The 27715-nt window shown below is 59.8% G+C and overlaps 1 protein-coding gene across 1 annotated transcript in view; it reads left to right on the top strand.

Annotated features, from left to right (window-relative positions):
• Positions 1-2215: 2215 nt before the first annotated feature.
• CASZ1 (castor zinc finger 1) overlaps positions 2216-27715 on the top strand; it is a 53043-nt gene continuing 27543 nt past the window's right edge. The window contains exons 1-2 of the mRNA XM_042951124.1: positions 2216-2352; positions 2794-2832. Of these exons, the coding sequence (XP_042807058.1) occupies positions 2304-2352; positions 2794-2832 (88 nt within the window). The 5' untranslated portion in view covers positions 2216-2303. The remainder of the gene's footprint in view (positions 2353-2793; positions 2833-27715) is intronic.

Below are 27715 nucleotides of genomic sequence, written 5' to 3'. Positions count from 1 at the left end.
TTGGGGCTTGGGATTAACTGCCTGTTGTGACAACCCAAAGCTGTAGGCCTTACTTTGGAGAGCCACAGGTGAGAGCACCCAGAGGCACGTGGAGACTCCAGAGTAGTTCTGGACGCAGAGGTCCCTTCTCCAAGATCCCACGTGGGGAACAGAGCCCAGGGTCTTCTGTGCATGATTGCCCTGTACCAGCACATGTCCTAGCCTCCAGGTAGCACGTGGCTTGGCCTCTGCTCCTGTATTCAGGGCGTTGGGGTCACAGGATGCTCAGTAAAGCTTCTGGGCCTCTCCAGCTACTCTTCCTCCAAAGGGACAGGGCAGGCCTGAAGGGTGGAGGGTTGTGTGTGACAACCAGCAAAGGGGGTTGCCAAGAGTCAGCAGGGGAGGGCGGTCAAATAGGGGAGAGATGCAAACCTCCTCCTTGTGAGGCCATTTGGAGCTAAAAAGAAGACGAAGAAGAACAATAAGGGAAAGTGGGAGAAAGAGTAGATTGGTTTTTTTCTCTGACTTCTTTGCCCCAAGGTTTCCCTGGGCACCTCCCTTGGCAAAGTAGAAATACTGCAGAAATAGGCCAGTGCCATTTTGCTGAATGCTGCCCAAAGACCAGAGAAAACCCAGGGTCTGTTCCGTTCCCCTCACTGAAGGCAGTGTGGCCTTCCCTGAAGCAGGAGGAGAGGAAGGCAGCAGAATGGTTACACAAGGAGCAGAGGGAGAGCTAGAGACAGATCCAGGTACTGTACCAGCTAAGCTGCCCACGTTCCTGTTCCAGCTCGCCTGGCTGTCTCCTTCCTTGAACACCCCCCCCCCCCCCCAAATCCAATGGGTAACTTGGATCACTAAAATTTAAGGAATTCCACATACCTGTCTGCAGCAGGGACGTCTGGGGGACAGGAGACCCACAAAAGTGCTTTCTGGGGGGGCGGGGGGGAGTGCCTTCCAGGGACAAGGAGAGCACAAGGAGTCCTGGTCCAGAGAGGAACTGGCAGGCAGGAAATGCCGCGGCTGTGGGGCAGGTGGCTTGACCCTCGCTCCTTGGTTCAGGAATACCTCTGCCCTCTGTGCCCGGATCCTTACCGGGGCATGGCGGAGGAAACAGGGTGGGAGGGAAGCCCACGTGATGGCATGGATCTGTGTTGGGGTGCTCCGAGTAAAGGCTGCCCAGGGGGGTGAGGGAAAAAAGAGGTGCTGGACTCCCCTCAAGGCCCGAGGGGCTGGGGGCTGAACTTTGGAGGAGGAGAAAGGCCGGGAGAGCAGAGATGTGTAGGCGGCCAGGGTTGGCCTGGGTCGGGAGGGCACCAGGGCCCAGTCAGGGCAAAACCAAGAGGAAGTGGCTGAAGCCTAGGGTCCTGGCTCTCCTGGAGCCTGCAGCGGCGGCTGGCTTGCAGAGCAGCGCGAGCGGACTCACGTGTCCCGGGCCACCACCGCCCCCCCCCCCCCAGGCCGACCGCTCGGCAGTCTTTCCTCCTTGGAAGTAAAAAGCTCCGCCACCACCCCCCCCCCCCCCCACCATGAGAGTCGGGTTTGAGAGGACGTGGACGCTTTGCTCCCCCGGCACCCGCAGCACTCTGGGCGCCCGCTGGCCGCGCGAGGGGGAGCATGAGGGCGCGGCCCGGCGGGCGCGACCCCGTGGCGCTCACACCTGCGCCCGCCGGGGCGGAAAAGTTTGCGCGGCCGCGCGCGCCGTGAGCCCTCGGCCGGCGGACGCCGTCGAGCGGCGCCCGCGGGGCTCCGGGCGCAGAAGGGAGCGTGCGAGCGCGCGCCCGCCGGCGTCCGGCCAGAGTTGCTCGGGGACGCGAGCGTCGCCAGCCTCGCCCCTCCCGCCCCTGTCCGCGCGCCGAGTCCCCGCCTCCCTCTTCCCGAAGTCTAAGGTTTGGGGACTCGCAGAGCCAATGAGGCCGGCCGCCAGAGCGGGTGCGCTGGGGCCGCGCGCGCGCGCGCGCGCGCGTGGGGAGAGGCGGGGGCGCGCGTGCGGGATTGGGGCGGGCGCGTGCGTGCGGCGCGGCGCGGAGGGCGAGCGCGCGCCCATTCACTCCGGCACCGCGGCGGGCGGGCGGGCGCGCGCGGGCGGGCAGAGCTCTGCTCTTTCACCTGCCGGGGCGGCGCGGCCCGGCCCGGAGGAGGCGGCGCCGCGGCCGCCCTGCCAATCACCTCGGCGCCTGGCAGCGCCCCCGGCCGCTCCCGCCCGCCCGCTCCCTCCTGCCAAACTGTTACCCTGAGTGTTACCGTCAGGAGCAATGACATCAGGGCTTTAAAACAACTTGTTATTCGGGGAGTAATCAGTTGCAATTAGGCATTAATTAAGTATTATGAAAGTTGATTATTTAAGTGAATTCGGCTTTCGACTCTCCGACTATGGTGAGTACGGGAGTGGGGCGGGGGGAGGGCAGGGGGCGCCGCCGCGGGGCTCGACCCCGGCGCGGGCGGGGGGCGCGGGCGCGGGCGCGGGCGGGGCCGAGCGCGGGCGGGATCGCCCCTCGGCCTCGAGGGCCGCCCGGGCCCCCCGACCCGGGCCGCGTCTATAAATAGTTTCTCTTTTAGTTTAATAAACTCGAGAGCAGAGCGGAGCCGCTCGGAGTGTGCAATGCCGGAGCGTGAGAGCGAGCGGGGAGGGAGGGAGAAACTTTCGCTCTCCCTCCCGGGCCCCCCTGTCAGTGCTCGCCGGGTCCCCGGGACTGGTCCGGCCCTCGCTGGGGGGTGCGGCGAGCGGAGGGGGGCGGGAGGGGGGCGGCGGGGGGCACCGCGAGAGACTAAACAGATGTTTTTTCTTTCCTCTTGTGTTTTTGGCGTTCCTCGAAGAGTTTGGGACCAAGGAGAGGAGAATGGATCTCGGTACAGGTACCGGCGGTGGGAACCAGGGGAGGCTCTTTCGCTTTTCTTTCGGTTCTTTTACGGAAGTTATTATTTTTAGCCCAATGAGGTAGCAGCTGAGCAGGGGGTGGGGGCCGGCCTGGAGAGGGTCCGGCGCCCGCTGCGCTTCTCGCCCTGGTTTCTGGATTGCGAGGCTTCTGATGATATTATTGTTATTATTTGTTACTTGCTTAGTGACTGTGACTAATTTGATGCTTGTCATTATGAAAGAACCGAGGGGAGAGGGAGCTGGGGGGCACCCAGAGAGAGGATTTAGGGGTTTTCTGTGGGGGTTTTTGTTCTCCGTGTTTTTTGAGTGGCTCCGTGGTGTGTGTGTGTGTGTGTGTGTGTGTGTGTGTGTGTGTGTGTGTGTGTTTGTGGGTGTTTCTTTTTCACTGCAAAGATCTCTGTGTGTCAGGCTGTGGGGTGTGTGTTTTTATTTTTTCAGTGGGGGGGGGGGTGGTTTAGTTTTTGAAAGCAGCGTCCTGTTGGGAAAGGTGGTTAGTCTGGTTTCGGGGCGACTGTCTCAAGGTAAAGGAATTTAATTTATTTGGGACAAGGCTGTGTCGGATGATCAAGCTGCTTATTATGGCTAATGAGTATTTTTCACCTGAGAATCCGTGGGATGCGGCGGCTGTTATCAGTTCAAAGTGAGGGGCCCAGGACGCTCTCTCATCCCCCCTTTTCGCTCCCCTCCCCCAGGGGGACACCAGACAAACTACTAAATTTGGATTCTGGGTTTTAGAGGGCCTAGTATGGCGCCTTAGGCTCGGGTTCCCGATAGCATGATGCTGGCCTGGGGCAGTTTATCCTGATATTTTGGAGCTTTTATCGGTTTTAATCTAAGTTTTTCAATATTTTGCTTCTCTTTTCATCTGGGGTTCCAACCCGAGCCCAGAGTGAGGTTTACCATAAGCTCCTCAGGCTTTCAGTTAGCCAGGTCTGTTGAAACCACATTGTGACCAGGACCCTCAGATCCCAGCCTGACAAAAGCCACTGTCTTCTTTCTAAATGTTTTTGAAAGAACTCAGTAGTAAACAGGTTGAAAATTCGTTGAGGCTGATCTCTGAACCCTTGTGTTTGATTTATAGAAGAATAGGGGGCTGTTAGGCTTGTTATTTGTAATGGGCCCAAGTTCATGGCATTGCCCCTTGGGACCCATGAGCTGACATTTGACCTCCTGAGGTCAAAGGGGAGTGGGCAGAGAGGGCAGGAGGCAGCAGGGGGGTGGGCAGGGCCAGTGACATGGTGACCGACTTCGGGGAAGTGGGTGTGTGTTTGTGGGGAGAGGGTGGCTCAGAGCTTGTGATTGCATCCAGCCAGGTGTGATCTCTGGTAATCAGATGTGGAGGTCCTTGGGACCTCCGGTGCCCAGGAAGGGGGTGACACCCCCTGCTGGGCAAAGTGGTGAAGGTGTCGAAGGCCACTTCTGTCCCCCTGCCCCTCCCTGGCCTCCACCCCCACCTTAATCAGTGCCTCCTTCTCCCAGGCCCCACCCCCTTTCTTCAGAAAGAGGGCCCCCACCCAACCCAGCCCAGAAGCAGACCTTAACAGATGGGCCTCGGTTGGCACCACCCCCTACCTGGGGCATAGGAGCCTCTGCTTGTGGGCGGGCACAGTGGACCCAGGCATTACTCAGCTGGAAGGCGGGCCTTCCTCGTCTTCCTCCTGCTAACCTGGGTGCCAACTGGAGCTGGCGTCCATCCTCCTGCCCTACACCGACCAGTCCCTTCCAGTCTGCTAGGGGCACAGGGCTCCAAAGTGCCTCTGGAGGGTGTCCCCGACTGGAGAGAGAGCCTCCTGGGCCTGTGGGTGGCAGAACCTCTTGTAGCACCTCTCCTGGGCTTTAGGGAGACTCCCTTCTCCCCGCATTCCAGGGACAGCCTCTGGAAACTTGTCCTAGAAGCTAGAAGAGCCACTTAGGTGGACTGGTCCCTCCTGCAGCTGGAGCGAGGCTCTTCGAGCGGGACCCGGGCCTGCCCTCTAGCCACTCAGTGAGGGGAGGTCAGGGTGTCAGAGTTCTGACTGTTTCCTGGAGGAGCAATCTGGTGATACCCCTCCGCCTTTTCTTTGAACTTGGAAGTTTCACTTAATTTCAGAACTTCAGAAGAAAAGCGCTTTTTCCCCTGTTCACAAAAAAAGGGAAGCAGGTGGGAACTCTGAGATCCCCTCTGAGACCATCTCTGGGCTGGCTCCGTGCTGGTCTTCCATCGACATCTGGAATGTTCTCCTGGACACAGCCGTAGCCAGAGGCCTTGTCGCTGGCCAGGGCTCATTGCTGGTGCTGTGAGGGGCTCCTTCTTGGGGAGAGTGGAGGGCGGACCACGGACAGCTTCCACCAAGGGCTTCTCTGGCACAGTACAAGGCACAGGCCCCAAAGAGTCGCTGGCACCAGGGATCCTATAAGCATTGGGTCATGGGTTAGCATCATCTCCAGCCTGGGACAGGTCCAGGTCCTGAAGCACTCTGGCCATAAGTCATTCAGTGATGGGAGAGCCAAGGCTTCTCAGGAGGGGACAGCAGGACCTCAAGATCCTCGGGGACCATGTGGACCCCTATTCCCCCACCATAGTTCAGCCAAGGGCTGGATCAATCTGGACGTCTTTAGCAATAAAAAATGCCGATGTCGTCCTAATTCACCAGGCCCCGAGATGACAGCAAATTTACATTTTTTAATTAAACTAGCAGCCAGTTTTTATGAGAGGGGGTTGGGTTATGCAAATCAAATGGTTGTGTACGGAAGATTAGGAGAGTTTGGGAATAAATTCCACAAATGCTAATAAAAAAAAAGGAAAGGGAAAGAGAGGAGGGAGGGAGGAGAGAGAGGAAGAGAGGAGGACATAGTTCCATTAGGCCCTTTTAGAGTGATTTCCCTGGGGGAGGGAGCCGGGCAGGGGAGGGGCGGGGGAGGGAGCTTTCAGACACAGGTAAATCCATCCTGCAGTTGGGAAACTCCCCAGGATTAGGCCCCACTAGGCCGATTGCTAGGCCCCAACAAGACTGGAGGCAGAGGCGAAATGGCTGTGAAGCAGCAGCTGAGCTTTGAGAAGGACCTTGCCCTTGTCCCCCCCCCCCCCCCCACCGGGATCTGGTTGTCACTGCCCCGCTTTCCTCAGGGGGAGCATGAGAAGAAGAGGGGCCGTCCAGGGCTAGAGCTGTCCGTCAAGATCCAGGGTGGGCTCTCCCAGGTGGAGGGCCAGATAGGCAAGAGAGGGAGTTCAAGGGGATGGCCACGGACTACACAGAGGGCCGGAGAGGGCTGGCACTGTCCACTTGGCACCGTGGCTGCAGCCATGTTGTCGCCGTGAGTCAGTGGGAGGAATCGGGGTTGCTCGCTGAGCCAGACCTGCTTCTTTTTCCCTGGGATAAGGTCTGCCGGAACTCCAGGCCGGGGCACCCTGGTATTGTGTACCGACCCCCCCCCACACACACACACACACGTGCGACCCACCCACCACCGTTGCATCCTGGCCCTGGCCCTCAGCTGTGGAGGAAGCCCAAGCAGGTTGCCCTCGATTTTCCTTCCTCAAGCCTTTACTTGGCCAGATACACCCACTCGACCAGTCTAAGCTGGGGCCAGTCCCTGCAGTCAGGTTGGGCACCGGTTTTGCCAGTCTGCTGCAGGGGGTGGGTACTCCGGTGCCATCTTGGCAGGAAGGAGCCGTCAGAGCCAAGGACAGAATGGGCTGTCTGGGAAGTAGCGAGTTTCCTGGTACCATTCAAACAGAGGCTGGCTGTGACGTTTGCAGGGACTTGAGCATCAGATGACCTTTAAGTCTCTGGCTTTCCAACTCCCAACTTGATTTTACCGGGGAGGTTCGGTCTTGGGGGGCAGGGTTGAATGGACGAGGCGAGAAGCACATCATTTGGGCCTTGTCTTTGGAAGCAGGCGTTTGAGAACTCTGGACCTCTGGACGGCCTCTGGACCGTGAAGTGGCCCTTGACCCAGCCCTGGTCCGAGCTATCAGACATCAGAGCAGATCTCAGGATGAAAGTCCTGGCGTAGCCGTTCTCCTGTAACAGGAGGCAGAGGCAGCAAGGGCCGATCTGGAAGGATCCCTGGAGGGGACTCACCCCAGGCCCTTTTTTCCTGTAGGGACCAGCCAGGAGAACCCATTAACTCTTCTCCCCAAGAAGGGCACCGGGGTCAGTTAGTCAGACCTCCGTGCGTCCTCCCCATTGCCCTGACGTTCCCCCATCCCCCACGGCCAGGGAATCTGGCTGAGTCGCAGCTTGGGTTTTTATGATGGAAAAATAAAATAAATGGAGGCACCTTTGGAGGGCTGAGCCACGCAGCAGCATCCCCTCATTAAAGCTGCTGCCCCTGGCTCAAGTCCCTGGGCTGGGGATTGGGTGCGGCCCGGGAAGCCTCTGGGCGCCCACTCCTCTGCCGGGACCCCGCCGGGTCAGTGGTGCGCCTGCCTGGCCCGCTGCCATCAGCCTCCTCTGGCCGGCCCACCGTTCTCAGAGGGACCAGGTCGTTTCTCCACCCCCGGGCCCCAAGGCGTGTCCTTTACCACTGCCCTTTCTGAGCTGGTTTTTAAACCTTGACCACCCTGGCTGCTGCCACATCTCCTTGTCTCTCTCCTCCTCCTTTTCCTTGTCTTCGTCTTCATCTTTGGGGGCTGGGGAGTGGAAGTTGCTCTGTAGTCATTCCAGCCTGTGGGTCCCCAAGGCAAGCAGTAGCTGTTCCAGGGTAGCTGGGCCAGGATAAGGCAGGGGGAAGAAGGAGCAGGGGAGCAGAAGAAGGGCTGGTGGTCCCAGGGTGCAGAGGAAGGCCTCCTTCACTGGGACTCGTGGTGACAGGTGGCAGCTTGGTGGTCCAGCACTCACCTCTCTGGCTGCCTGACCACAGCATAGCATCCTCACACCCCACATTCATCAGGACGTAGTCTGGAAAGAGACCCCACGTGGGTGATGAGGTCGGAGATTCGGTAAGCGTTTGGGAGAGTGCCCGCTATAGTTGCTGCACAATTGAAGGCCGCCTGGTCCCTCCCTGGTTTCCAGGACCTGCCTGCTGGAGGGGGACAGGTGTGTTCATCTGTCACACGGGGCAAAGGAGCACAGAGTGGAGAGCGCAGGGAGCTCTGTGAAAGGGTGGCCTTCGAACTTGACAAAGGATGGGAGGTATTGGGACAGATGCAGATGGATGTTCCCTGCACCCCCCACACCTTCTAGGCTTCCACACGGCCTTTCTCTGTCTTGCCTTGTACTCCTCACCACCGCCCCCGACAGAACTCCTGCTTCCATTGTGCAGCCACAGCCTTCTGCCCTTTCCGTCCAGGCCACCCAGCTCCCTAAAGCAGGCCCTCCTGCCTCCCTTGCCCCCTCCTCCTTGCGGGCCTCATACCCACTTGGTCCTGGAAAGAGATAAGAACCAAGAGGCTGGCGGGAGGCCTGCGTGTCCGTGGATCTGGTCACGCCCTTGGCAGTAGTGTGTCCAGGTGGCGCTCAGACTTCCGTACCCTGGTCCCCAGGAGGTCAAGGCCAGGAACCCACTTTCTTCTGCTACTCCTGCTCCTAATGGCAACCATTAGATTTAGCTCTGTGTTGACGTCTCCCAGCGCTTGGTACAGGGCTGGTCTCGCGCCTTCCCCCCGTTAGGGCTGGTGGAATTGATTGATTGATGTGCCTCTTCGCCAAGTGCCTCCCGGCTTAGTGGGGGCAGCAGGAGGCAGGCAGGAAACGTTGGCCGATTCCCTTGGGAACCTGCGTTTTAGTTCCTTGAGAGCTTTCTACAGCCTGGTTTACAGGAAGGAGTGGGGCTGGGATTAGGAGGTGACATAAAGGGGGCACAGGATAAAGATGGGCATTGCGTGGCTAGATGGGGGCCTGCCATTAGCTACTAGCTGACCTTGGCTTGGGCCCGGGAGGATCTCGGCACACGCAGCCTGCTACCCTGTGGGAGATAAGAGGGCAGTAGCCAGTGGGTGGTCTGGGACTCTCCTGTGCTTCCTCCCCTGCCCGTCTCCATCTGCCCCCAAGCAGACATCATGGCAGCATGTCTGTCCTCTGAGTCCTGTTCCCAGTCCCGGGACCCCTGCAACGAGGTGGACCCAGTGCCAGAAAGAGACCTGGGACTTCTGCCCCCCGTCATGGCGTTTGGGCTCCTCCTGAGCCGGCTGTGGTTCTTAGAGCTTCCCACAGACTGCCTCTGGGTTCCCCCTGGCTTCTGGCCTCACAGTCTCGGCCGGTGCTGGTGCCGTAGGCTCTGGGCCGCTGAGACTCTTCTGAAAGCCAAGAGGACCCTCCCTGTCGCCTTCTGGCCTCAGGCCAGGGCACTGCCTGCAGGAGCAGGGTGGAGGAGGGGGATGGACACATTTTTTTGTCTTCAAAGACCAGGGGTTCCCAAAGGAAACCTTCTGGACTTGAGCTTTGGCCTGCATTGGCCTTTTCTTCTAGGGCTTTCTCCATGAACTCGGGACCCCTGGGAGGGAACATGCTGAGGAGATGCAGTATGTGGGGGCTCTACCACGTCACCGTCAACCAGAAGTACATCTTCTCCCTGGCTCAGATCGTCCCCTCGCTGTAGACCAGGGCCTGCCTCCCTGCCACCCCCTTAGGCCAGGAGCTCCAGGCCGCAGCAAGCCAGGTGGGCTGCCTTGGGGAGGGACTGGCCAGGTGCCACACCACCCAGCAGGGGGCGCCCCGGCGTATCTGCCCCAGTTCTAGGGATAGAGCTTCCCCATCCTCGTCCAAGGGTCTGGTCCAAGCCTTCTGGCCGGGGAGGGGCGGGGGGAGGGCTTCCCCTCCCCCCACCCCCAGAGGTTCCTCGGCGGAGTTTGTTTTGCCAGGGTGACCTGTTTAATCATCTCATTTTCTGGTGGCCGTTTATTCCTCGTTTCCACGGTTACGGCCCCATTAAGGGGAGAAGCAATAAGGCAGCGAGTCAAACAGGTAATAAAAACATTAAAGCCCATGTGCACTGAGGGAGGGCGGGTGGGTGGGAAGGGGGCTCAGTGAGGTGAGACGGCCGGGGAGAAGCAGAGGTAAGAGGCCGCCGGCCTTGTCCTCCAGAGGCCACCAAGCGGGCTCCTGGCCGGAGGGAGCAGAGCACCGCTCCGCGTGCCCCTGCTCCTGGGCCGCACCCTTTGGGGGCCAAGACCCAGTACTAGCTTCGAACCATCCCCAGCCCTCGGTGCCCTGGCAACAGGCTGTATGTTGGGAAGTAAAACAGGAAGGAGAGCCGTGAGAGTTGACAAAAGCCTCCCCCAGGACTCTTCCCGGCTGGTCGTGCCGTCTGGTCCGGTCGCAGGCCTCACCTCACTCACCCTCATGTGGTGGGGGCGGGGGATGATTTCTGACATTGTTTTGAGCTCTAGAACTTTTTTTCTGCCAACTTTATCAGAAAGCATATTTGTGGTGAGTGCCGCTAACAGGGCCGGTCTGGTGAGTAAATACTCCTGGCGTGGACAGCCCTGTGACCTTGAGAAGGAAGCGCACAGCAGGGGGGCCAAGGGCGCGTAGGGAAAGGAGACCAGGTAGCCCCTGGGCTGTTGGGGGGACCTCCTAGGAAGGGCCGAGGGGGCTGGAGGGTTTGGGTCTGTGCCTGGCGGGCTCTTCCCGGCAGCGTGGTCTGTCTCAAGCTAGAGTGACACTTGGCTCGGGCTGGGGCGTGCGGCTTTCCTGCTGGGGTCTGGGCCTCGAGCCCTCGGTGTTGCACTCACAGAGGAGTTTCCGCCAGGTTCTCCCGTGGGCTCCGTAGAGACGCTGCCCTCCCTTCCCTTCGGAGATGGAAGCGGAAAGGAAAGTCAGCCTCTTGCCAACCCCGTCTGAGCCCAGGGGCACGTGCCTCCTTCCCTAGGGACCTCCTGAGTGTCCGCAGCCCCTCGGCGTGGCCCTCAAGATGGGCAAGCGAGCGACGGTCAGTGGGGTTGACCGAGAGGGGAGAGGGAGAGACTGAGTCTTCCTCGGCCAGGCAGAGCAGGGCTCTGGCAGGAGTTGGCGGTACTAAGCAAGTGTGAGCCAGCCTCTGCTGCCCAGGAGCCTCGGGTCAGTGGCTCAGAGAGAAGAGCAGAGGTCCGTTTTGGGGCACCTCTGGGTGAGGAGCCCCTACTTCCTGCCCCCCTCCCCTTCCTGCTGCCAGTGCTCTGATCCTTTGCAAACCCACCAAGGTCTGTGTCTCCAATTATTAAATTTCAAAGTTGATTTCTGACTAGAGAGGGAGAGAGAGAGGAAGGTCTGGGAAATGGGGGAAACCCTCTGGCTGGGAAGCGTGTCTTGGGAACGGACCTAGATGAGTTAATATTCCGATCAAACAATTAAAAATAGAAAATGCTCCCGCGGCACCAGCTGCTGGGGCTTTTCAGCAACTGTCACCAGTAGGTTCACGGGGCAGGTGGTGCTGGAAAGGCGTTTTTCCACCAACGGCAAATATCCGAGATTACGGCGTGCCCCCCACTTCCCTCCCAGGACCCAGGACAGGTGTCTAGGGGCTCCCGGCTCCCCCTGAACTCCCCGCAGGGGCCTGGAGCCAGGGGTCTGTGCAGCTTCAGGGCAGCCCTTCTCCACTCCAGGGCCCGGCCACAGCGGTGAAGTCATCGCCAGATGCCTTGTTAATTGCTTTAAGAATCTAACTTAAAATAAGATGAAAACTTATATTCCTGGGTGAGGAGTAATTTCCCATCGAATAGTAAATTAATGGAAGGGTTATACCAGGGGGCCTGGCCGGGAGGCCATGCTCATCTGATAAATCCAGGTGGCTTGGGCAAAACAGGTCTAGACCAGTGGCTCCCCTAAGCCTCAGGCCAGGCCCCGCTCCCTGGCTCCTCGGGGGCTCCACTGTGGCCTGCTGAGTTGAGAGGACGTGTTCCATGTGTGCTCAAGGTCCCTGTCAGAGACGGGGACCAGCTTTTCAAGACCCCCCAGGTAGGAGAGGCTCAAGCATGAGATGCCCCCAGGCATGAGAAGGTCCTGGATGGCCTGGCCGCCCAGGAGGTAGAGCACGTCTCTTGACGCCCGAGGAAACAGTTTCAGAAGCACTTTCCATCGGTCACACCGTGTAGTCACCAGCATGGTGACCAGCTGCCCCAGTCCGCCCAGGACTGGAGAGATCCACGTCCTGTGAACGCCTCAGTTCTGGAGGCAGGTGGATGGACTGATTGACATGGCCCCTCCCTTGGGGTCTGGGAGAGCCCACACACCTCGTGAACTAGAATAGTCTCTGTCCAGGATGGGTGACTGACAGCTGGCTTCACCTCAAACGCCCAGCTCCGTGGGCTGCTGCGTTCAGCTGGGTGCGCGGAACCCGGCTGGGCGTGACGCACCCCTCCCCAGGCACGGCGGGGAAACCACTGCTGGACAGAGGAAAGGACTTGAACCTGTGCACCCCCCTCCACGCCCCACCCCTTCAGCACTGAGCCCTTGCTCCCATGGTGAGGATGCGGCTCAACGGGCAGCATGATCAGAGCACCCGTGAGTTTATCGAGTACCTTCCTTCTGAGACATTCAGAGCACGCCACATTTAGGGTCCCATTTCTCCTGTCGGTTCCCTGGGAGGAACACAGGGAGTTGCCCTGTTTAACAGGCGGGGAGACAGGAGGCCCAGAGACGCTGACGGGTGTGTTCCCATACGCAAGGAGCAGGACTGCCTCCCACGGAGAAGAGGGACTCTCTGGAGAACCATTCCAATGGCAGCCCAGTCCTGGATGTTTACTGTGCTGCCTGACCCCACAGCCCCAGACGTCTCCGGGCCCCACCTGTATCCCACCTGTAACACGTGGACACATCCCGGGGCCTTCCCTGCAAAATAAAATGCGCTCATTATTACAGTTGTATTTTGAGCTTTTTGGAGGAAGCCTCCCCAGGAGGCATTCATTCTTGCCCATCTCCTAAGAAAGGGGTCTTCCCATCTGTTTGCAGGGATGGGTTGAAGGGCACTTGGAAAACATTCTGATTTGTCTCTTTGGTGAAATGGAAATGAGCAGACTGGACACAGGGCCCTTCAGGAAGAGAGTCGAAATGAATGGGCATTCTCCTAGGAGACAGGTTGGCAGATGTGCGACTGTCGGACGTGTTTCTGTGTAAGCATAGTCTTTGCTGGAGGGGAAGATCGGGCCGTGGCCCCTGGTTCACCGGGAGACCCTTGCAGCTCGGCCTGGGGATGTATGTCGCCATTGGCCCTCATTGCTTCGAGAAGTAATGGGTCCTCCTTGGAAACTATACAGGATAAACTTGCTGCTTTACAGACAGCTGTGCCTGCGTGGGGTTTGAGCCTGGGGACCGTACTGAGTGCGGCAGGTGTAATCCTAGAGAGGACCCAGCCAGCTCCTTTCTTGGCGTTGACCACGCTGCTTTGAGAGGTAGGGAGCCGTCAGGTGTTCTTGGGAGGACTGGGGCCACTCGAGTGGCCTCCTTCCACCCTCCCACCACACACCTACCCCCACCCCAGAGGAAGGAATTATGGGGCAGTAGGACTGAGAATTCCTAGTCTAAACAACTCAGGAAAGCATGCTCCGAGAGTGAGCCAAGCCGGGACCGCAGATGGTGTGATCCTGGGTTGTAACTACAAGGACAGTGGCTGTGAATGTTCCATGTTATGTGGCAGTTGCTGTTCAAGCAGACAGACTGGTAAACTCTAGACTGCAGGGATCTGAGCAGGCTCGCCTCTGTTCATCTTCTCTCACCCCCAGGGTAAGGGAGCGAGGGTGGTTTAGACAGAGCAGACAGACAGACAGACAGACAGCCCTAGAAAGGCAGGTGGAAGGAGCAGGAGATAAGTAGGCAGCTGGGAGCGCCCTGGCCCCGGCCAGAGGGCATGGCCCCTTGCTTGGACCCCATGAGCCCCTTTCCCTGGCCTGCCTGATAGGAAGGGTCATTTGGGGGCTCCTGGGAGGCGAATGGGGCTCTTCCCTGGAGGCCCCAAGGCAGGGCCAAGAGCCCAGAGAAGGAGACGGGGATGTTTTCTGTTTCTGGGTCCCTTGGGGGCCCAGGGGCAGATTGAGACAGGCTCCTTGCAGGGAAGGTGTTAACAAACAGCAGGTGATTAAACATGACAAGCGGTGACATTTCTGTGCAGGGTTCTCAGAGTCCCGGCAATGCCAAGAATGAAGCTATAAACCCTGACATTTTGTGTTATGCACTGAGAGGTTTTTAATAGACCTCTCTCCCTCTTCCCCAGTCAACTTCTCCTTCCCTCTTCCCACCACCCCCCACTGTTGCAGCCACTGCCCCCACGGACACCTCCTGCCTGCCCGGTGCAGCCTGGCCCTGGGAGCCTTGCTGGGCCCTCGGTTTCCTGCATCTCTGCAGGCCTCTGACCTCTCCCTCCCTCGAGGACCTTAGCAGGGCCAGGTCTCCCAGATCCCCCGCTGCCCTCCACAGCCTCTCCCTTCGCTTTGATCTCTCCCCCCCTCAGCCTTCACTCCCTTCTCCTTTTTTTGGGCCCTGATCTCACAGCCTCACCCTCTGCTGCGGCTGTCCCAGTTGTTTGCAATGGCAGGTGGCTGTCCCTGTGCCCTCTTTGTGTTAATAACGTTTTCAGACAGACTTGTTAGGGGGTGTAGGGAGGTGGTAGGGCTTGGGATGGGATTTTTTCCCCCCCATCTTTTTTCAATTTCCTTTTCTCCTTTTTGGGACAGAGACAGGAGGTGGAGGGAGAGAAGTGCACCACAATACAAACAGTTGCTGGGTTTATTCTGAAAGGGCCTGGCCAGCAACAGTTGTTCCTCTCCCAGAGAAATGTTGGGACAACTGGGGCCTCTTTTGTTCTCGAGGCAGAGCCCTGCGAAGGGCATTTGGAGGTGAGCCTGAGGCTCAAGAGGGTCAGAGACCCAAGAGCTCCTGCCTCAGTCCCACCCAAGGGAGGAGAGTCTCCTAGAGCTCCACAGGGCTGGCTTGGTACGAAAGTCCAAGGCCACCCCCGCCCCCCCCGCCCCTCGCCCCGATCCCAGCTCTTCCCCTGATGAACTTGAGAAGCACTTAGTTTTCTGTATCCATTCAGTAAATATTTATTTGGGTCAGGCGCTCTGCTAAAACAGTAGTCCCATCCTACGGGTCCTGCAGTCTAGGGAGACAGAAGGGTAATTAAACAAGTTATTACAGAAGTGCTACCGCATGGAGCAGGACGTCATGAGAGGACGAGGAAGGGACCCTACAGAGCGTGGTGATCTCGGAGGGCTTCCAGGAGGAATGAAATTTCTCCTGGGACCTCCGAAGGATGCGTGGGTCAGGGTGGGGCAGCCGGGCCCTGGGTCGAAGGAGGTGGGTGCTTCCCTGTCGCACAGGCGCTGGCCGGCAGGTTGATGGGGAGCTGTGTCGGCCCCAGGGCTGTGCTCCTTCGAGCCCTGGGTAACTGGCCCAGAACTCACTCTTCCAGCCTCCCTTCTACCAGTTCCACCCGTCTGTGCCAGGCCTGGTGCTTGGGGAAGAGCAGGAACCCAGCTCAGCCCTGTCCCTGTGGGAGGGAGAGCAGCCAGGAAGTCAGCAGGTGCCACTGAGGACAGGCCTCTCTGATCATTCCTGCCTCCTAGGCACCTCTGCTGATGACTCACTGACGAGGGGGCAGGAGGGAAGAGGCAGACCTGTGTGGCAGGCAGCCCTGCAGTCGGAGTCGGAGCCCCGGGGAGCCCAGCTGGGACGGTGGCATGTCTGTGTGTCTGCTTACTACCCCTCTTTACCTCCTGCACCTGCTGGCCTCCCAGGCACAGCCAGGGCCTGGGCTCCAGGAAGCCCTCCTGGAGCTCACAGCTGGCCTCCCTCCTGTGCCTCCGGGGGTGTGTGGAAGGCCCCAGTGCTGCTGTGCCTTCCCCATCAGACTCGGAGCCCTCTGACACCCGAAACCATCCTCCCTGAGTCCCTGACCCTGGAAATACACGCCTATAGGTGCCTGGGATATATTTGAGAAACTCACCTGGACCCCGGAAGAAGAGGACGTGGGCTGACCCTTAGCGCAAGACCAGTGAGGAGCCCGTAGACAGACCAGTGGGCCCCTGGCGTCCCAGAGGCCAGGCTCTGGAGGTCCAGGTTCGGCTGCCCCACCTGACCACAGTGGCCTCACACCCTGGAGTCGTGCAGCCACAGCAGCCGGACAGCCCTAAGCTGCCTACGAGAGCCTCAGCAAGCCTTCAGAGCTCTTCCTTCCCCACCTGGCTCTGCCTTTGCCCAGAAGTCAGACCCGGGACATCCCGCCTCCATACCCGTTCCCTGAGGAAGACCAGCTTAGCTTCCTGCCCCATTAAAGGGTCCAGGGCAGATTTCAGCCATAACTCCCCTTCCCCACCCGTCCTGATCCTGCCTTTCTGCCAGATTCGCCCTGGGTCCCTTAATGGTACCCTATATCATCCACTCGTCAGAGTCCAGCCAAGACCCCAGGAAGGACCCGGAGGCTCAGCCATCCTGGGCCCTTGGCAGCTGAGAGGGAGGAAGCAGGCAGAAATAAATGGGAGGGCAGGGGAGTCCCAGAGTCAGGACTTGGCCCCCTGCCCCTGTAGATCCGGAGCCAGGTTTTACCGTAATCCCTACATCCTGTTGCAGATCCTTAATCAGCTGGAGCCCAGGTCGGGCTGGACCCCGTGGTGACACTCAGGGCTGTAGCCGGGAAAACCTGAAGTGGAGCTTCCGGAGTTGGGGCTGGGGGCCGTGAGGAGGAGGCAGGTGGAAGGGAGGAGGAGAGCGCCGGTGCAGGCACAGGATGTGGACAGAGCCCAGACCCGCCACCCACCCTCGCCCTGCTGGGGGTGGAGGAGCAGCTGTTGCGGGCTGGGGACCGGGGACGAGAGAGGGCCAGGAGGGGCCCGTGTGGAGGCCCCCTGGAGAACACCAGAGTCTGTGGGGGCTGCTGCACTGCCTCTTAGCACCACTGAGACAGCTGGCCCTCCAGTGGCTCCGACCGGGAGCAAGGACCCCGGCCCGGAAACGGCGGACAGGGGACGCTGGGTGACGTCGGTTCCAGGGGTCTACACTGACCAGGGCCTGCGTGCGAGCCTGGAAGGGCTCCTGCCCTGCCAGGAGCTCTGCTTTCTGAGTAGGCCTGAGGCCGAGGGCCCAGAGCCGGCTGCTCTGGGCTTGGGCAGCCAGGAGACTAGGCTCCCCAGGGGAACAGCAGGGGCCCCTTAGCAGGAAAGCAGGGTCCCAGGATCTGCCATTCCTTAAGCCAGGAGCAAGCCCACCCTGGTTGTCCAGCCCAGCTCCACAGGCCCTGCCCGTGTTGGGGGGAAAAGTTGGAAGGTGGGAGGGGAGTGTACCCTCCGGGACCTCAACTCCATCCCCCCTCCAGGAGCAGCGGTGGAACAGAGTGGGGGTGGGGAGGCACAGGCCAGAGACAGCCACGGAGCGCAGGCCAGGAGTGGGCTGGCTGGCAGCGGGCGGGCAGACGGGCGTCTGTCCTGCCAGGGGCCCAGGCTGGCTACGCAGACAGCCTCTTTTCTGTATGGAAATGAAGAATTTAGGCTAATGGAGCTCAACCATCTCTAATTTTGCGATGGCAGGAGGATTTTGATTGAAAGTAATTAAGCAAGCTAGCTGTAAAATTAATTAAAGCAAAAGGGGGGGATTTTTTATTGGATTGGATAGCGATATAGCGTCTGTCAGGCGGGGGACGGATGGGGGTGACCTGAATCCTCTGCCCTCCCCCCGCCCACTCGGGACGTTTATGTCACTTTAATCTCCTTACAGCGGCTGCTGTGCATTTGTTTGAAATAATCAAGGAAATATGGTCAGAAATTGTCAGCTTTCAGATCTAATTTACCTGACGGCCCCTGCGCGAGCCGGCGCGGCCCAGGGAGCGAGCGTGCGTGAGCGGGCGGGGGAGCCTGAGTGGGCACAGAGGACACCAGGCTCTCCAGCCCCCTCTCCAGCCCCCAACCCCCTCCCGGGGCAAGGGGAGGCCCTTCCCAGGCCTGTGGGCACCTCCCAGGGACAGGCCCCCACCCCGCCCACCTGCTGCCTCCCCCTCGAGCTGTAACCAGCTTTGGGTTTAGGGCTATAGGATCAGGGAGGTGACGGTAATTCCTTACTCCAGATGGCTGACAACTGCTAAACCCCTCCACCAGGGCCACAGTTTTAAAAATACTCCTAAATTAGTCCCCTCGTGTCGTTGGCGGCCTTAGCAAGGGGATTGTGGAGATGGGCCGGCTATGGGGTGGGGGTAGGGGTGGCAGTGTCGGCCGTGGCACCTCTCTGCCACCTGCTGCCGTCCCCACCCTCTCTCCTGGAGGTTCCTCTCTCCCAGGCCCGTCCTCTAATCCCTCTGCTTCCCCTTCACAGCACAACTCCTAAGTTCTCTGCAAGAGGAAGGCCCCCTCCCTCCAATACACCTGCTCTCCCCGCCCCCCACCCCCACGCACCCAGGCATGCTCTCCCTCACCTGGTCACCCACCCACATGTTCTGCCCCTTTCCAGTGGGTGAGCCAGGCCACAGAGAGCCAGACTCTACTTTTGCTTCCCTTAGAGAGCGGAGAGCCTGAATTCCAGGCCCTGCACCCTGGAGGTGCTGGTTCAGAGCCACTTGGGGTCCTTGCCCAGGTGGGCCGGTGTGGGGTTGAAGCTTTTCCAGCAGGGAACCCTTGTGGTGTTTGGGGCCATTGGGCCCTGGAGCATCCCCCTGGCATGTAGAAAGTTCCCCCCTTTAAAGCACAGATGCGTAGCAGTTTGATCTGCTGGCCATGAGAGGGCCGGGATGGGGAGTTGGGGCTCTGGATTTGTCTGGTCCTGACAAGTTAGTGAACGGGGCTTCTGACCAGCCTCTCAACCTCTTGGGCCCCACTTCCCTTCCAGTTCTAAAGTTCTGTGCAAATCTAGGACAGTCTGTGCTCTGATAGCTCCCACCCTCCCGAGCTCCTTATGCAGCCAGAGCTCCTCACCATGCCCCTGGGACAGGGGGGAAGGTGGAGGGTTCTAGAAACAGGGCAGATTAGGATGAACAGACTGCTCGTGGTTTGCCCATGTTAGAATGCACCTGTTAAAAGCCCTCTACCTGCCCTCCTTCCACCAGTCCTTATCCTAACCCAGAGCGTGTCTCCCTTCTCCCGCCCCAGCTTTGGCGCTGGGTGCCTCAGGGGGCCTCCTCCAGCAGCAAGGGGGGTTAAGCCCCTGGCTTCCTTCCAGGCTGGCTCCCAAGCAGAGCAGCTGGGGGGTGGGTGGGAAGCTTCACCTGCCCCCCCCCCTTCTTGAGCTCCCTCTGCCTGACCCTCCACTCTCCTGTAGCCATGAGTCACTCATCTTGGGGCAAGGAGGTGGAGCCCCAAAGAACTCTGCCCAGGAAAGAGGGGGAGGAGAGCTGCTGGCTCTTCTCCACGTCTTCAGGGCAAAGTTCTCCGCGCCCAGAGCCCAGGCGGCACTGAGGTCACTTGGGCCCAGCACTCTCCTGGCTGTGCCTGCAGGAACTTGGTGAGAGGCAGGGGCATGGCTAGGCACCACGGGGGCCAGCCAGAGCCAGACTCCCTGCCCTTCATGCCTGCCAGCTGCCCAGGAACCAGATCCCAGGAGACACAGGGCTGGAGGGAGTGTCTGGCCCCGGCCCAGCACCTCACCTCCACGTGTGGCTCACAGCTGCTCACGTCAGCCCCTGCAGCTGTGATGTGGAGGAACCAGCCTGGGAGCCCGTGCCAGGGACCCAGCGGGGCTGCTCTCCCTGGGCGGGGGGCTGCTTTCTGGGCTTGATGCTGGTCCAGGCTGCGGGGGCAGGCACCCAGGTGGATCCCCAGGCAGGCCTGGGCAGGTTGGTGCACCGCGCGAGGCACAGGGAGGTGGAGAAGGCCGAGAGCAGGCTGAAGAGTGCTCTTACGGTCCTCGTGGTGTCCCCACGTCGGCCCTTTGCTCTGACCTAGTGGGAAGAACGTGCACTGGGGATGCTGTACCCAAAACCACTTTTGGGAATGAATCCTATGTAGTGGCTTCTCCTTGAGGGACAGGCACAGGCAATGGGCAGGCGGGGGCAGCAAGACTGGCCAAGGGCTTGAGATCGTCAGGTCAGAGAGAGAGAGGGAGCCTCTCTGGAGGGAGCCTGGGACAGCCCAGCCAGGGCCCAGGACAGCCCAGCCAGGGAGTCTGGGAGAGGGAAGAAGCAAGGGCATTTGGGGGCTGGTAAGTCCAAGGCCAGCCCAGCAGTACCTGGTGACCATCACCTGGCTGGTATGCGATAACACACGTGCATTGTGGCTTCCAAGGGTTCCCACCAACGCTTCCTCGTCTGGCCCCCAAGGCTTTAGGAGAAAGCAGAGCATGCTGGCCGCATCCGGGTGGAGGCTCCCCTCTTCCCGGGGCTTCTCCCCTGCTGTCTGCCATCCCCTACAGCTGGGTGTCTGAGCCTCTAGGCGGAGCTTGTACGGGGAGAACCAGAGAGGGTGAAAGATGCCTGGCCTGGCCTTGGACCAGCCCTCCAGGCCCAGATGCCTGAGGCCCTTTGTGAGGGAGGACTCCAACCAGTGGGGGCCCACGCTGACCTAGGTAGCCCCCTGCTTCCTCCCTTCAGGTGGGGCCCAGCATGAGTTGGGCCAGCTCATCTCCCCTTCCCAGAGGGCAGAGAAGAAGTTCTTTTCCCGGAGGCCTTACTCCTGCTTAGTAGTGGCCAGTAGCTTCAGGAGAGTTCTCAGGGGTGTGTGGTTCCCCCGGCCACAGGAGCAGGGAGAGGTACCTGCCCAACTGGGAGAGAAGCCCGAGTGGCTGGGGTCCAGCCCCAGGAATCATTAACAGCAGGGTCTGGCGATGCCCACTCCGCTCCCCCAGCCAGGTCCACGCCGGAGTTGGCTGAATGTGACCGAGGCACTGGGCTCCCGGAAGTGCCTGAGGCCAAGCTGGGCTCTGGCCTAGCGAAGCCTCAGCACCGGCTGGGCGGTTTCCTGCCAGCATCAGGCCTTCTCTCCTGCTCATAGGGAACCCCCCCCCCCCAGCCTCTCCGGATCCCGGTGGGGCTGGTGGCCCCGCACAGACCCGAATAAGCCCCCTGGGCCCCTCTTCCCCTCCCTCCGGTCTGCCTTCGCTTCCTTACCCGTTAGGCCCGAAGCCTCCCTGGCCCCGTCCTGGCCCCGTCCTCCGTCCCCCCTGGCTCCACAGTCACATTTTGCTGCCAGCACAGGGCACTGAAAATCTGCTGGCACTGCCGAAAACCCTGTGTGCGCTATGACTCCCCAAACATCCCTTTATTTTTATTGTTCTGTTAATTACTGTTTAAACTTTAATAAGTCACTTCGTCAGGAGGGGGGACCTGCCGTGAGCTTTTCTGTGCAAACACGGGCCCGGGAGTGACTCGGGTGTAATATAACCCTTTATGCGATGTGGGAATGTTTAGATTGTAACAGAAACTTGTTATTTTAATGACAGTTCGGGGGGTGGGGGGGAGATCTGAACCCAGAAGAGGAAGAGGGTGGGCTCCCCTTGGGTCCCCACTGAGGGCTGGGGCGGCCTGACCGTGGCGGGCGTGCTCCCTGGCTGCTGCCACCAAGGATGCGGAGGAGCCCTTCCTGGGCTGCCGGGGGGTCAGGCTCACCCAGAGGGAGGGAAGTCTCCCAAGAGATGCTCTGAGACTTGAGGGCAGGAGGGTATCGGGCCCTCAGCAGCCCAGACGGCCGAGGGCCCAAGGAGAAAGCTGGGCTCTTTGGGGGGGGGGGGGTGGGGAGGGAAGCAGGACGACCCAGAGTTCCCAGGTCTCAGGAAGGCTGGGCTTTCTGCCCTGCCCACGCCAGCCCCGGGCCAGGGAGGAAGCAGCCTTTCCACCTCCCAAGGCAGGACCCTGCCCGCGGTCACCATCCAGTAGAAGGGCAGGCTCCGCATGCCAGACATGTCACTCGATGCCATCCTGGAAGCCCTGTTTCAGATGAGGACACTGAGGCCCAGGGCAGAGACCTAACTTTCTTAAAATTGGGGGGCCAAGTTTCTGATGTCGACTTGTGTGATTTGGAAGCTGCCAAAGTCCTGGTTGCCCGAGCACGGTATGGAGGGCCAGGCGCGGCCCCGCAGGGTATCCCTTGGGCAGGGCTCACCCCTCGGTCCCTACCCTCCCCCCACCCCCCCCCCCCCGCATCAGGATGAGAGGGCCTGCAAGGTGAAGAGAACTTAGAAGTACAGTTGTCCCCAAGTCTGGGCATAGGCCACTTGGCCTCTTCTTCACAAGGCCTGGCTCCGTCTTGGGGAGTTGGGGCTTGGGCCCAGGGTAGGGGTGATGGTAGCCAGGCCGCCCCCTCTCACGCCAGTGCCCCCCATCCCCTATACCCAGAGGCACTCCTGCCCCAGACCGGCTTCCGGAGCAGGTGACACCTGGACAGGGGGCCTTTCTCCAGCACCTGGGCCTGAGGGTATCTGGGCCAGGTTTCCTACACTGTCTTCACTCCATCCCTCCATCTGTCCATCAGAGCTGAGCTTGTGCTCTGTGCCCGCACTGGGTGGCAGAAAGGCATGAGCCCTGTGCTTGCCCTCCAGGGCCCATGCCTAGTGGGGCTAGAGAAGCAGTGTGGGGAGAGAGCACGACAAGGGGGACTGTCCCCTGGCCTGCCCGGGTGCTCCCAGCTAGCCAAGGCGGAGAGCCTTGGCTCCCTCTGCTCTCTCCCCTCCCTTGGAGGGCTGCCCGCCCCCCACAAGGGCCCCTCCCCCTGACCTCCTGCGGGCAGGGCCAGAGGTTCAGGGCCCGGGCTCCCCTGAGCGCTGGAGGCGAGAGCCCCCCAGATGGCGGCGGCGTGGGTCACGAATCGCTGAGGTTTTCCTTTTCCGAGCAGCGCGTTTCCCTAAATTGTCTTTGACTGCGTGCATGGGTAATGAAAGTTTATGCCCTTGTTAGAAGGACAGGCGGCCAGTTCCAGTTAGAACTGGGGCTGTCTCCCTGCCAGCCCCCCGCAGCCCCCCTCCCCAGCAGGAGAGGGAGCAGGAGCACAAGTGTGTGTGTGCGTGCGCGCGCGTGCCCGCACACCCTTCCCTGGTGGATGAGAAGGCTGTTAGGGGAAGGGAGAGGGGACAGGGAAAAAAAGAAAAAAAAAATTTCCATATTTGTGTAAGTTGCTTTAAAAGCATTTTATCATGTCATAAAAAAGGGAAAGTACTCTCAGAAATTGATCCTCTCCGCCAGCCCATTGGACAGAAGGACGTTGGGATGTTAATGGCCATCCTGCTCCAGGGTGGCTTATTAAAAAATTTATACATAAATGCTTAAAATTGCATAAATTATTTAAAAAAAACCAACAAAGTAAGCAATTTGAATTCCCTCTTTTCCTCCTCTTCGCTTGGTCCCCCTTCTGCGACCCCCCTTTTCCAGCCCCTCATCGCGGTCCTCCTGGTCCCAGGGTCCCCCCCTCCCGGGCCCCCATCCTCGGGGCTCTCCCCCCCCCCCCACACCCGCTTCTTCCACTTCCCACCGCACCCCTAGCACCCTCCGCCCTGCCCTCCTCTGGGGTTTCCCAGCCTCACCCACAAATTAACGGAACAGCCGGCCCACCACCAAACACTCACATGCACACGCACTAATAAAAACACCACTAATAATGCCCCAAATCGCGAAATTAAATATTAAGGCCAGAGGAGGCGGACGTGGAGCGGTGCCGCTGCCTCCGTAGCCGAACTTGGAGCTGATGAGTGTGTTTCTCACAGGCGTGGAATGTCACCCACACATCCCGGAGACTGGAGTGGGGAGTTTTATGATGGTTTTTCATTGATTTGTTTCCCCAGCGCAGCTGCCGACCTCTATTGAGGGACAAACATAATCAGCACTGACGCAAATTAGATGGTTATTCGTTTTGAAAATTGACAGAAAAACAATAAAAAAGATGAAATGCTCCCAAATCAATAGATATAATGAAATTCAAATAATCCGAGAGATGAGGTCTCCATGGCAACTGATAATGTGGAAAAGAAAACAATTTAATAAAGGACAGACACACTTTGAAAACAGATTGGGCCCAGGGAGGGGGGCGGGCTGGCGGGCGGAGGGCTGGAGCGGGCTGGCGAGTGAAGGATCACTGTCCGTCCCAAGGACACCCGCCATAATTAAGCGAGGCTTTCGGCCCCAGAAAGTGCAGATTCAGGTTTTAATACACAAAATTATTTCAGGAGCAGTGAATCGGAAAGTCGTTTGTAATGACCTTCCTGAGAGGCCCGGGCGCGGGGCATGTTGGAGGCTGGGCGGCCGGGCCGGCTGAGTTATGGCATATTTGTGTTTTTATAGTGCGGAGGGGAGGGGGTGGGGGGGAGGGGGGGAGAAGGTTAAACAGTATTTACAGCTCAGTTGTTTTCAGAGAGGAAAGAGAAATAGAGTTCACGGGAGATGCGGCGGGCAGGCGGGCGGGTGAGCCAGGAGGCCTCCGGGGCGAGGTGGGAGAGGTGGGCCCCGGGCAGGCCTTCCACCCTGGGGCTGCCTTGCCTTGTCTTGGGGATCCACAGAGGGTGCCAGGGGAGGCCTGTCCCACTCGGGTGCCTGGTGTGGCCCAGCTGGTGGGTCCTTCCAGGCCTGGGGCCCTCTCTGGGGATGGGGTGGGAGCCTGTGTCCGAGCTCTGTGCGCCCGGCCGCACGTACTCCGGTCAGAAGGTGGGGTGTTCCTGCGGAAGAGCGGCTCTGGACGCCCAGCTAGCCTCAGCACCCTCCGAGGCAGCCGGCCGCTCCTTTGGACGGGGCTACCCTTCTTGAGCCGCGTGTTGCGTCTGGGGTGTGCCCGGCCTCGGGCACGGCTGGTGAATACCTAGGGACCGCAGCATGCCCCGCTGCGGGGGCCTGCAGCCCACAGCCTCCCTGCCTCTTTCCTCTGGCTCCACCTCCCTGCCGAGGGCTCACCTTGGGCACACAAAAGGGGAAAGCTCGGTCCTTTGGGTTTGCAGTGGCAGGGGCCACAGAGAGGGGAGGGGACCAAGCAGAGACGCTCCACAGCCCTCGAGAGCCACTTGGCTGGCCAGGGCAGCTCAGGCACGAGAGCCCGGCCCTGGGGGCCCTTTGGAGGCTCCCCTCCCTCAGGCTCCGACTCCCTTTCGGCCGCGGGAACCCTGCTGGTGCTGTGTTACCGTGACCACACTCGGCGTTGCCAGTTTCCGGGCCGTTCTGCATGTGCACGTGTGAATTATAATATGATTGTACAAACACGGAGACGCCCGAGTGTGCGCGCGCGTGCACGGTCTGTGTGTGTGCCGTATGTGTGTGTTTTAAATCTCCCCTGGGTGGTAACTCTTTTTTTCTCCCCTTCCTGTTTGGCTGTGACCTGGGGGAGATTGATAGCCAGCCTGTGCGGTGGATGTTAACAGTTCCCCTGATTTATAGAGTTACTTACGCTAAGTGAGGCCACTTAGACGCGTCTGGATAGTAAACCTTTTAACTGGACTAAAAAATCATAATAAATAAATAAACAAAGGGGGGCAAGTAGGGCCCAGCAGCCTGGCCCCCCCACTTCCCGTCTTAGAGCTGTTGGGGACCAGGGGGCCTGGCTGAGAGTCCCGGGGAGCAGTGACCACTCTCCTACCTACACAAGCTGGGCGGCCCTTCTGTTCTGAGCTGGGAGGGGAGGGCTCAGGCCCAAGAGAGAAGGACACCCTTTCCTATGGGACAGGTCTTGGCTGGGGTAGGGGGTCACAGCTGGAGGAGATAGGGGAGTTAACACAGAAATTGGCTGGTGGGGCAGGTGAGGAGAGAGGTGGGAAGGATGGTCGGGGAGCTTGGGGGGAGCACGTGTCTCTAGGGACCCTTCCTTGCTTCCCAGACTCGCTGTTCCTGTGGCACCTGGACTTTTCACCACAGTGATTATGCTTATGGTGACTTGAACATCTGTCCCCTTGTCTAAATTGAGCTGCCCGTGGTGGCAGGAGCCAGGACAGTCTGTCTTGCTCTCATGCTGTCCTCAGGATTGAGCCCAGGGCCTGGCCTGTAGAAGGAGCTCAGAGGGTGTCTTGAATCAACATAGATGCATCACTTGAAAACTGGGGCCTGTCAAGTTCAAGTTCTTAGGGATGGCAGGGTGGAAGCTCCGACATTGCCACCACCCCAATTGGGAGGCTGGGGAGCGGGGAGGGGGGCGTGTGGGGTGTTAGACCGTGGCCTTGGGCGTCCGAGCCCCATGGGAGTCCGATTCCAGCACTGACACTGAGTGACCGTGGGCAGTTACCAATCTCACCAGGCTCTCTCTGCTTCCTCATCTGGAAATGGGGACAGGTCAACAGCCTCATGGAGATGTTGGGGGGGGGGCGTCACTGAAGTTGACATCAGGAAGTGTTCAGCACGGTCTCCGGTACAGGGGAGGTGTTCAGAGGGTGCCAGCCGCCCTGTCACTCTGGGCCGTGCCACAGGGCAGCCACCAGTGGCCTGGCAGTGTCTGTGGCCCCTGAGCTGCCTGGCAGCAGGCAGGGGGGCCCCGGAGCATCCCTACCCCAGGGGACCGGTGCCTGGCCCCTGCCTCCCCACCTCCTGATATACAGCGGGCATTAGGCTGCCCAAAGGGGACACTGCATCCTTAGGAAGAAATATGTCCTCATTTTTCTTAAACACCGTTTCCACTGAGTGAAATGTTTAGAAGGGACGCACAGGGAGAACTTTATTTCCTACCAGGGAGTTCAGAGCCACCAGGCAGAGCCCATAAAGCACCCGGAGCCTGGTAGCTGACAGGCCGCCCGGCCCCGAAACACATTACTCACAAGTGGGGGGGGGGGGGCTGCTGCCAGGCCTGCCAGGCCCCCAGGGACTGCCCCCCCACCCAGGGCAGAACAAGCAACTTCGAGCCCCAGGCAGTGGGCACTGGGCACTGGAGCCTCTCGACCCCTTGACACAGGCTGCCCGGGGCAGGGGAGGGTCTGGCCTCAACCTGGCAAGGAGGTGGAGCCATTCCAGCCACCCCCGACCCCTTCATCCCCAGAGATCAGGGACAGGGGGCCCAGGTGCGGTGGTAGGAGCCCCCCTGTCTCCCCCATAACTGGCAGGAGCCCTGGCCTTCCCCAGCCTTTGGAGGGAGTGATGAGGTTCCTGCCATAACGGGCCCTTCTCCCGAGGCCCTCCCTTCATTTGATTTCTGAAGCTGGCTGATTTGAATATTTATAAATATCAGTAAATTATTTATTGTAGCAATCTGCTGCACCATTTTACCCATCGCAGTTAACACTTTAGGGGGCTCCGTGTTATGGGAACCAGGAGAGGGAGTGAGGAGGAGATGGGAAGAGAGGCCTGGGACTTCCTAGAGCCCACCCAGAAGCCTTAACTGGGGACACGGTGGCTGCCCAGCTCCTGGCAGAGCCCGGGCCCCTTGTGAGCCTGGGCTCTGGGTGTCTTCACGGCTCCAGGATCAGTTGCCTCTTCTGTCAAATGGGATGATGACAGTGCCTGCTTCACGGGGTCATCACGAGGCATCAGGAGACCGTACCTGGAGATGTGCATGGTCTGGTTTTTGCCCCTCCTTTCCTCCACCCTGAGCAGGATCTGTTCAGCTTACACAGGAGAACTGCTTGCATGGGGCTGGTTGAGTTTGGAGCCCTGGGAGAGGAGGTCGGAAGACCTGGGAAGGGGTCGTTTGTTGCTGAGTGGACAGCCTGCCCCCAGCCCAGCCCAGCCCCCCAGCCTCTCTGGTGTCCCCTCTTTCTTCTGGCCCCAGTGAAGTTTCCTGGTCTTGGGATCTTGTGCCTAGAGGTGCACCACACCTGCTTGCTTGTCCCTCTCAGGGCTCAGCTGCCTTCTTCCAGGTCCTTGCTTGCCAGAACCCTCTCGCCTTACAGTCCTGTGGCCCTTTCCCAGGGCGGGAGCCTGCCTGGGGCCCTTTCACCAACAAGCGGGAGAGCCAGGCTATGCCCTCATGCTGTGCCACCTCCTGGGGCTCACCCCACTGATGCGGAGGCACCGGGGCCAGAGACTAGAAGCTAGGAGAGCCCTTGGGCCGGCTGCCCACGTGCGGGTACCCGTCACTCCGTTCCCCAGTTTCCCCTGTTTCCCCCAGCCTGACTGGGGCTCACCTCCGCTGCCCCGCCCCTTGCCTCCTTTCTGGAGCCCGGC

Source organism: Panthera leo, chromosome C1 (genome assembly GCF_018350215.1).
Source record: "Panthera leo isolate Ple1 chromosome C1, P.leo_Ple1_pat1.1, whole genome shotgun sequence".
In the NCBI taxonomy this organism is placed as follows: Eukaryota; Metazoa; Chordata; class Mammalia; order Carnivora; family Felidae; genus Panthera; species Panthera leo.
This window is presented reverse-complemented; position numbering and strand designations above follow the sequence as displayed.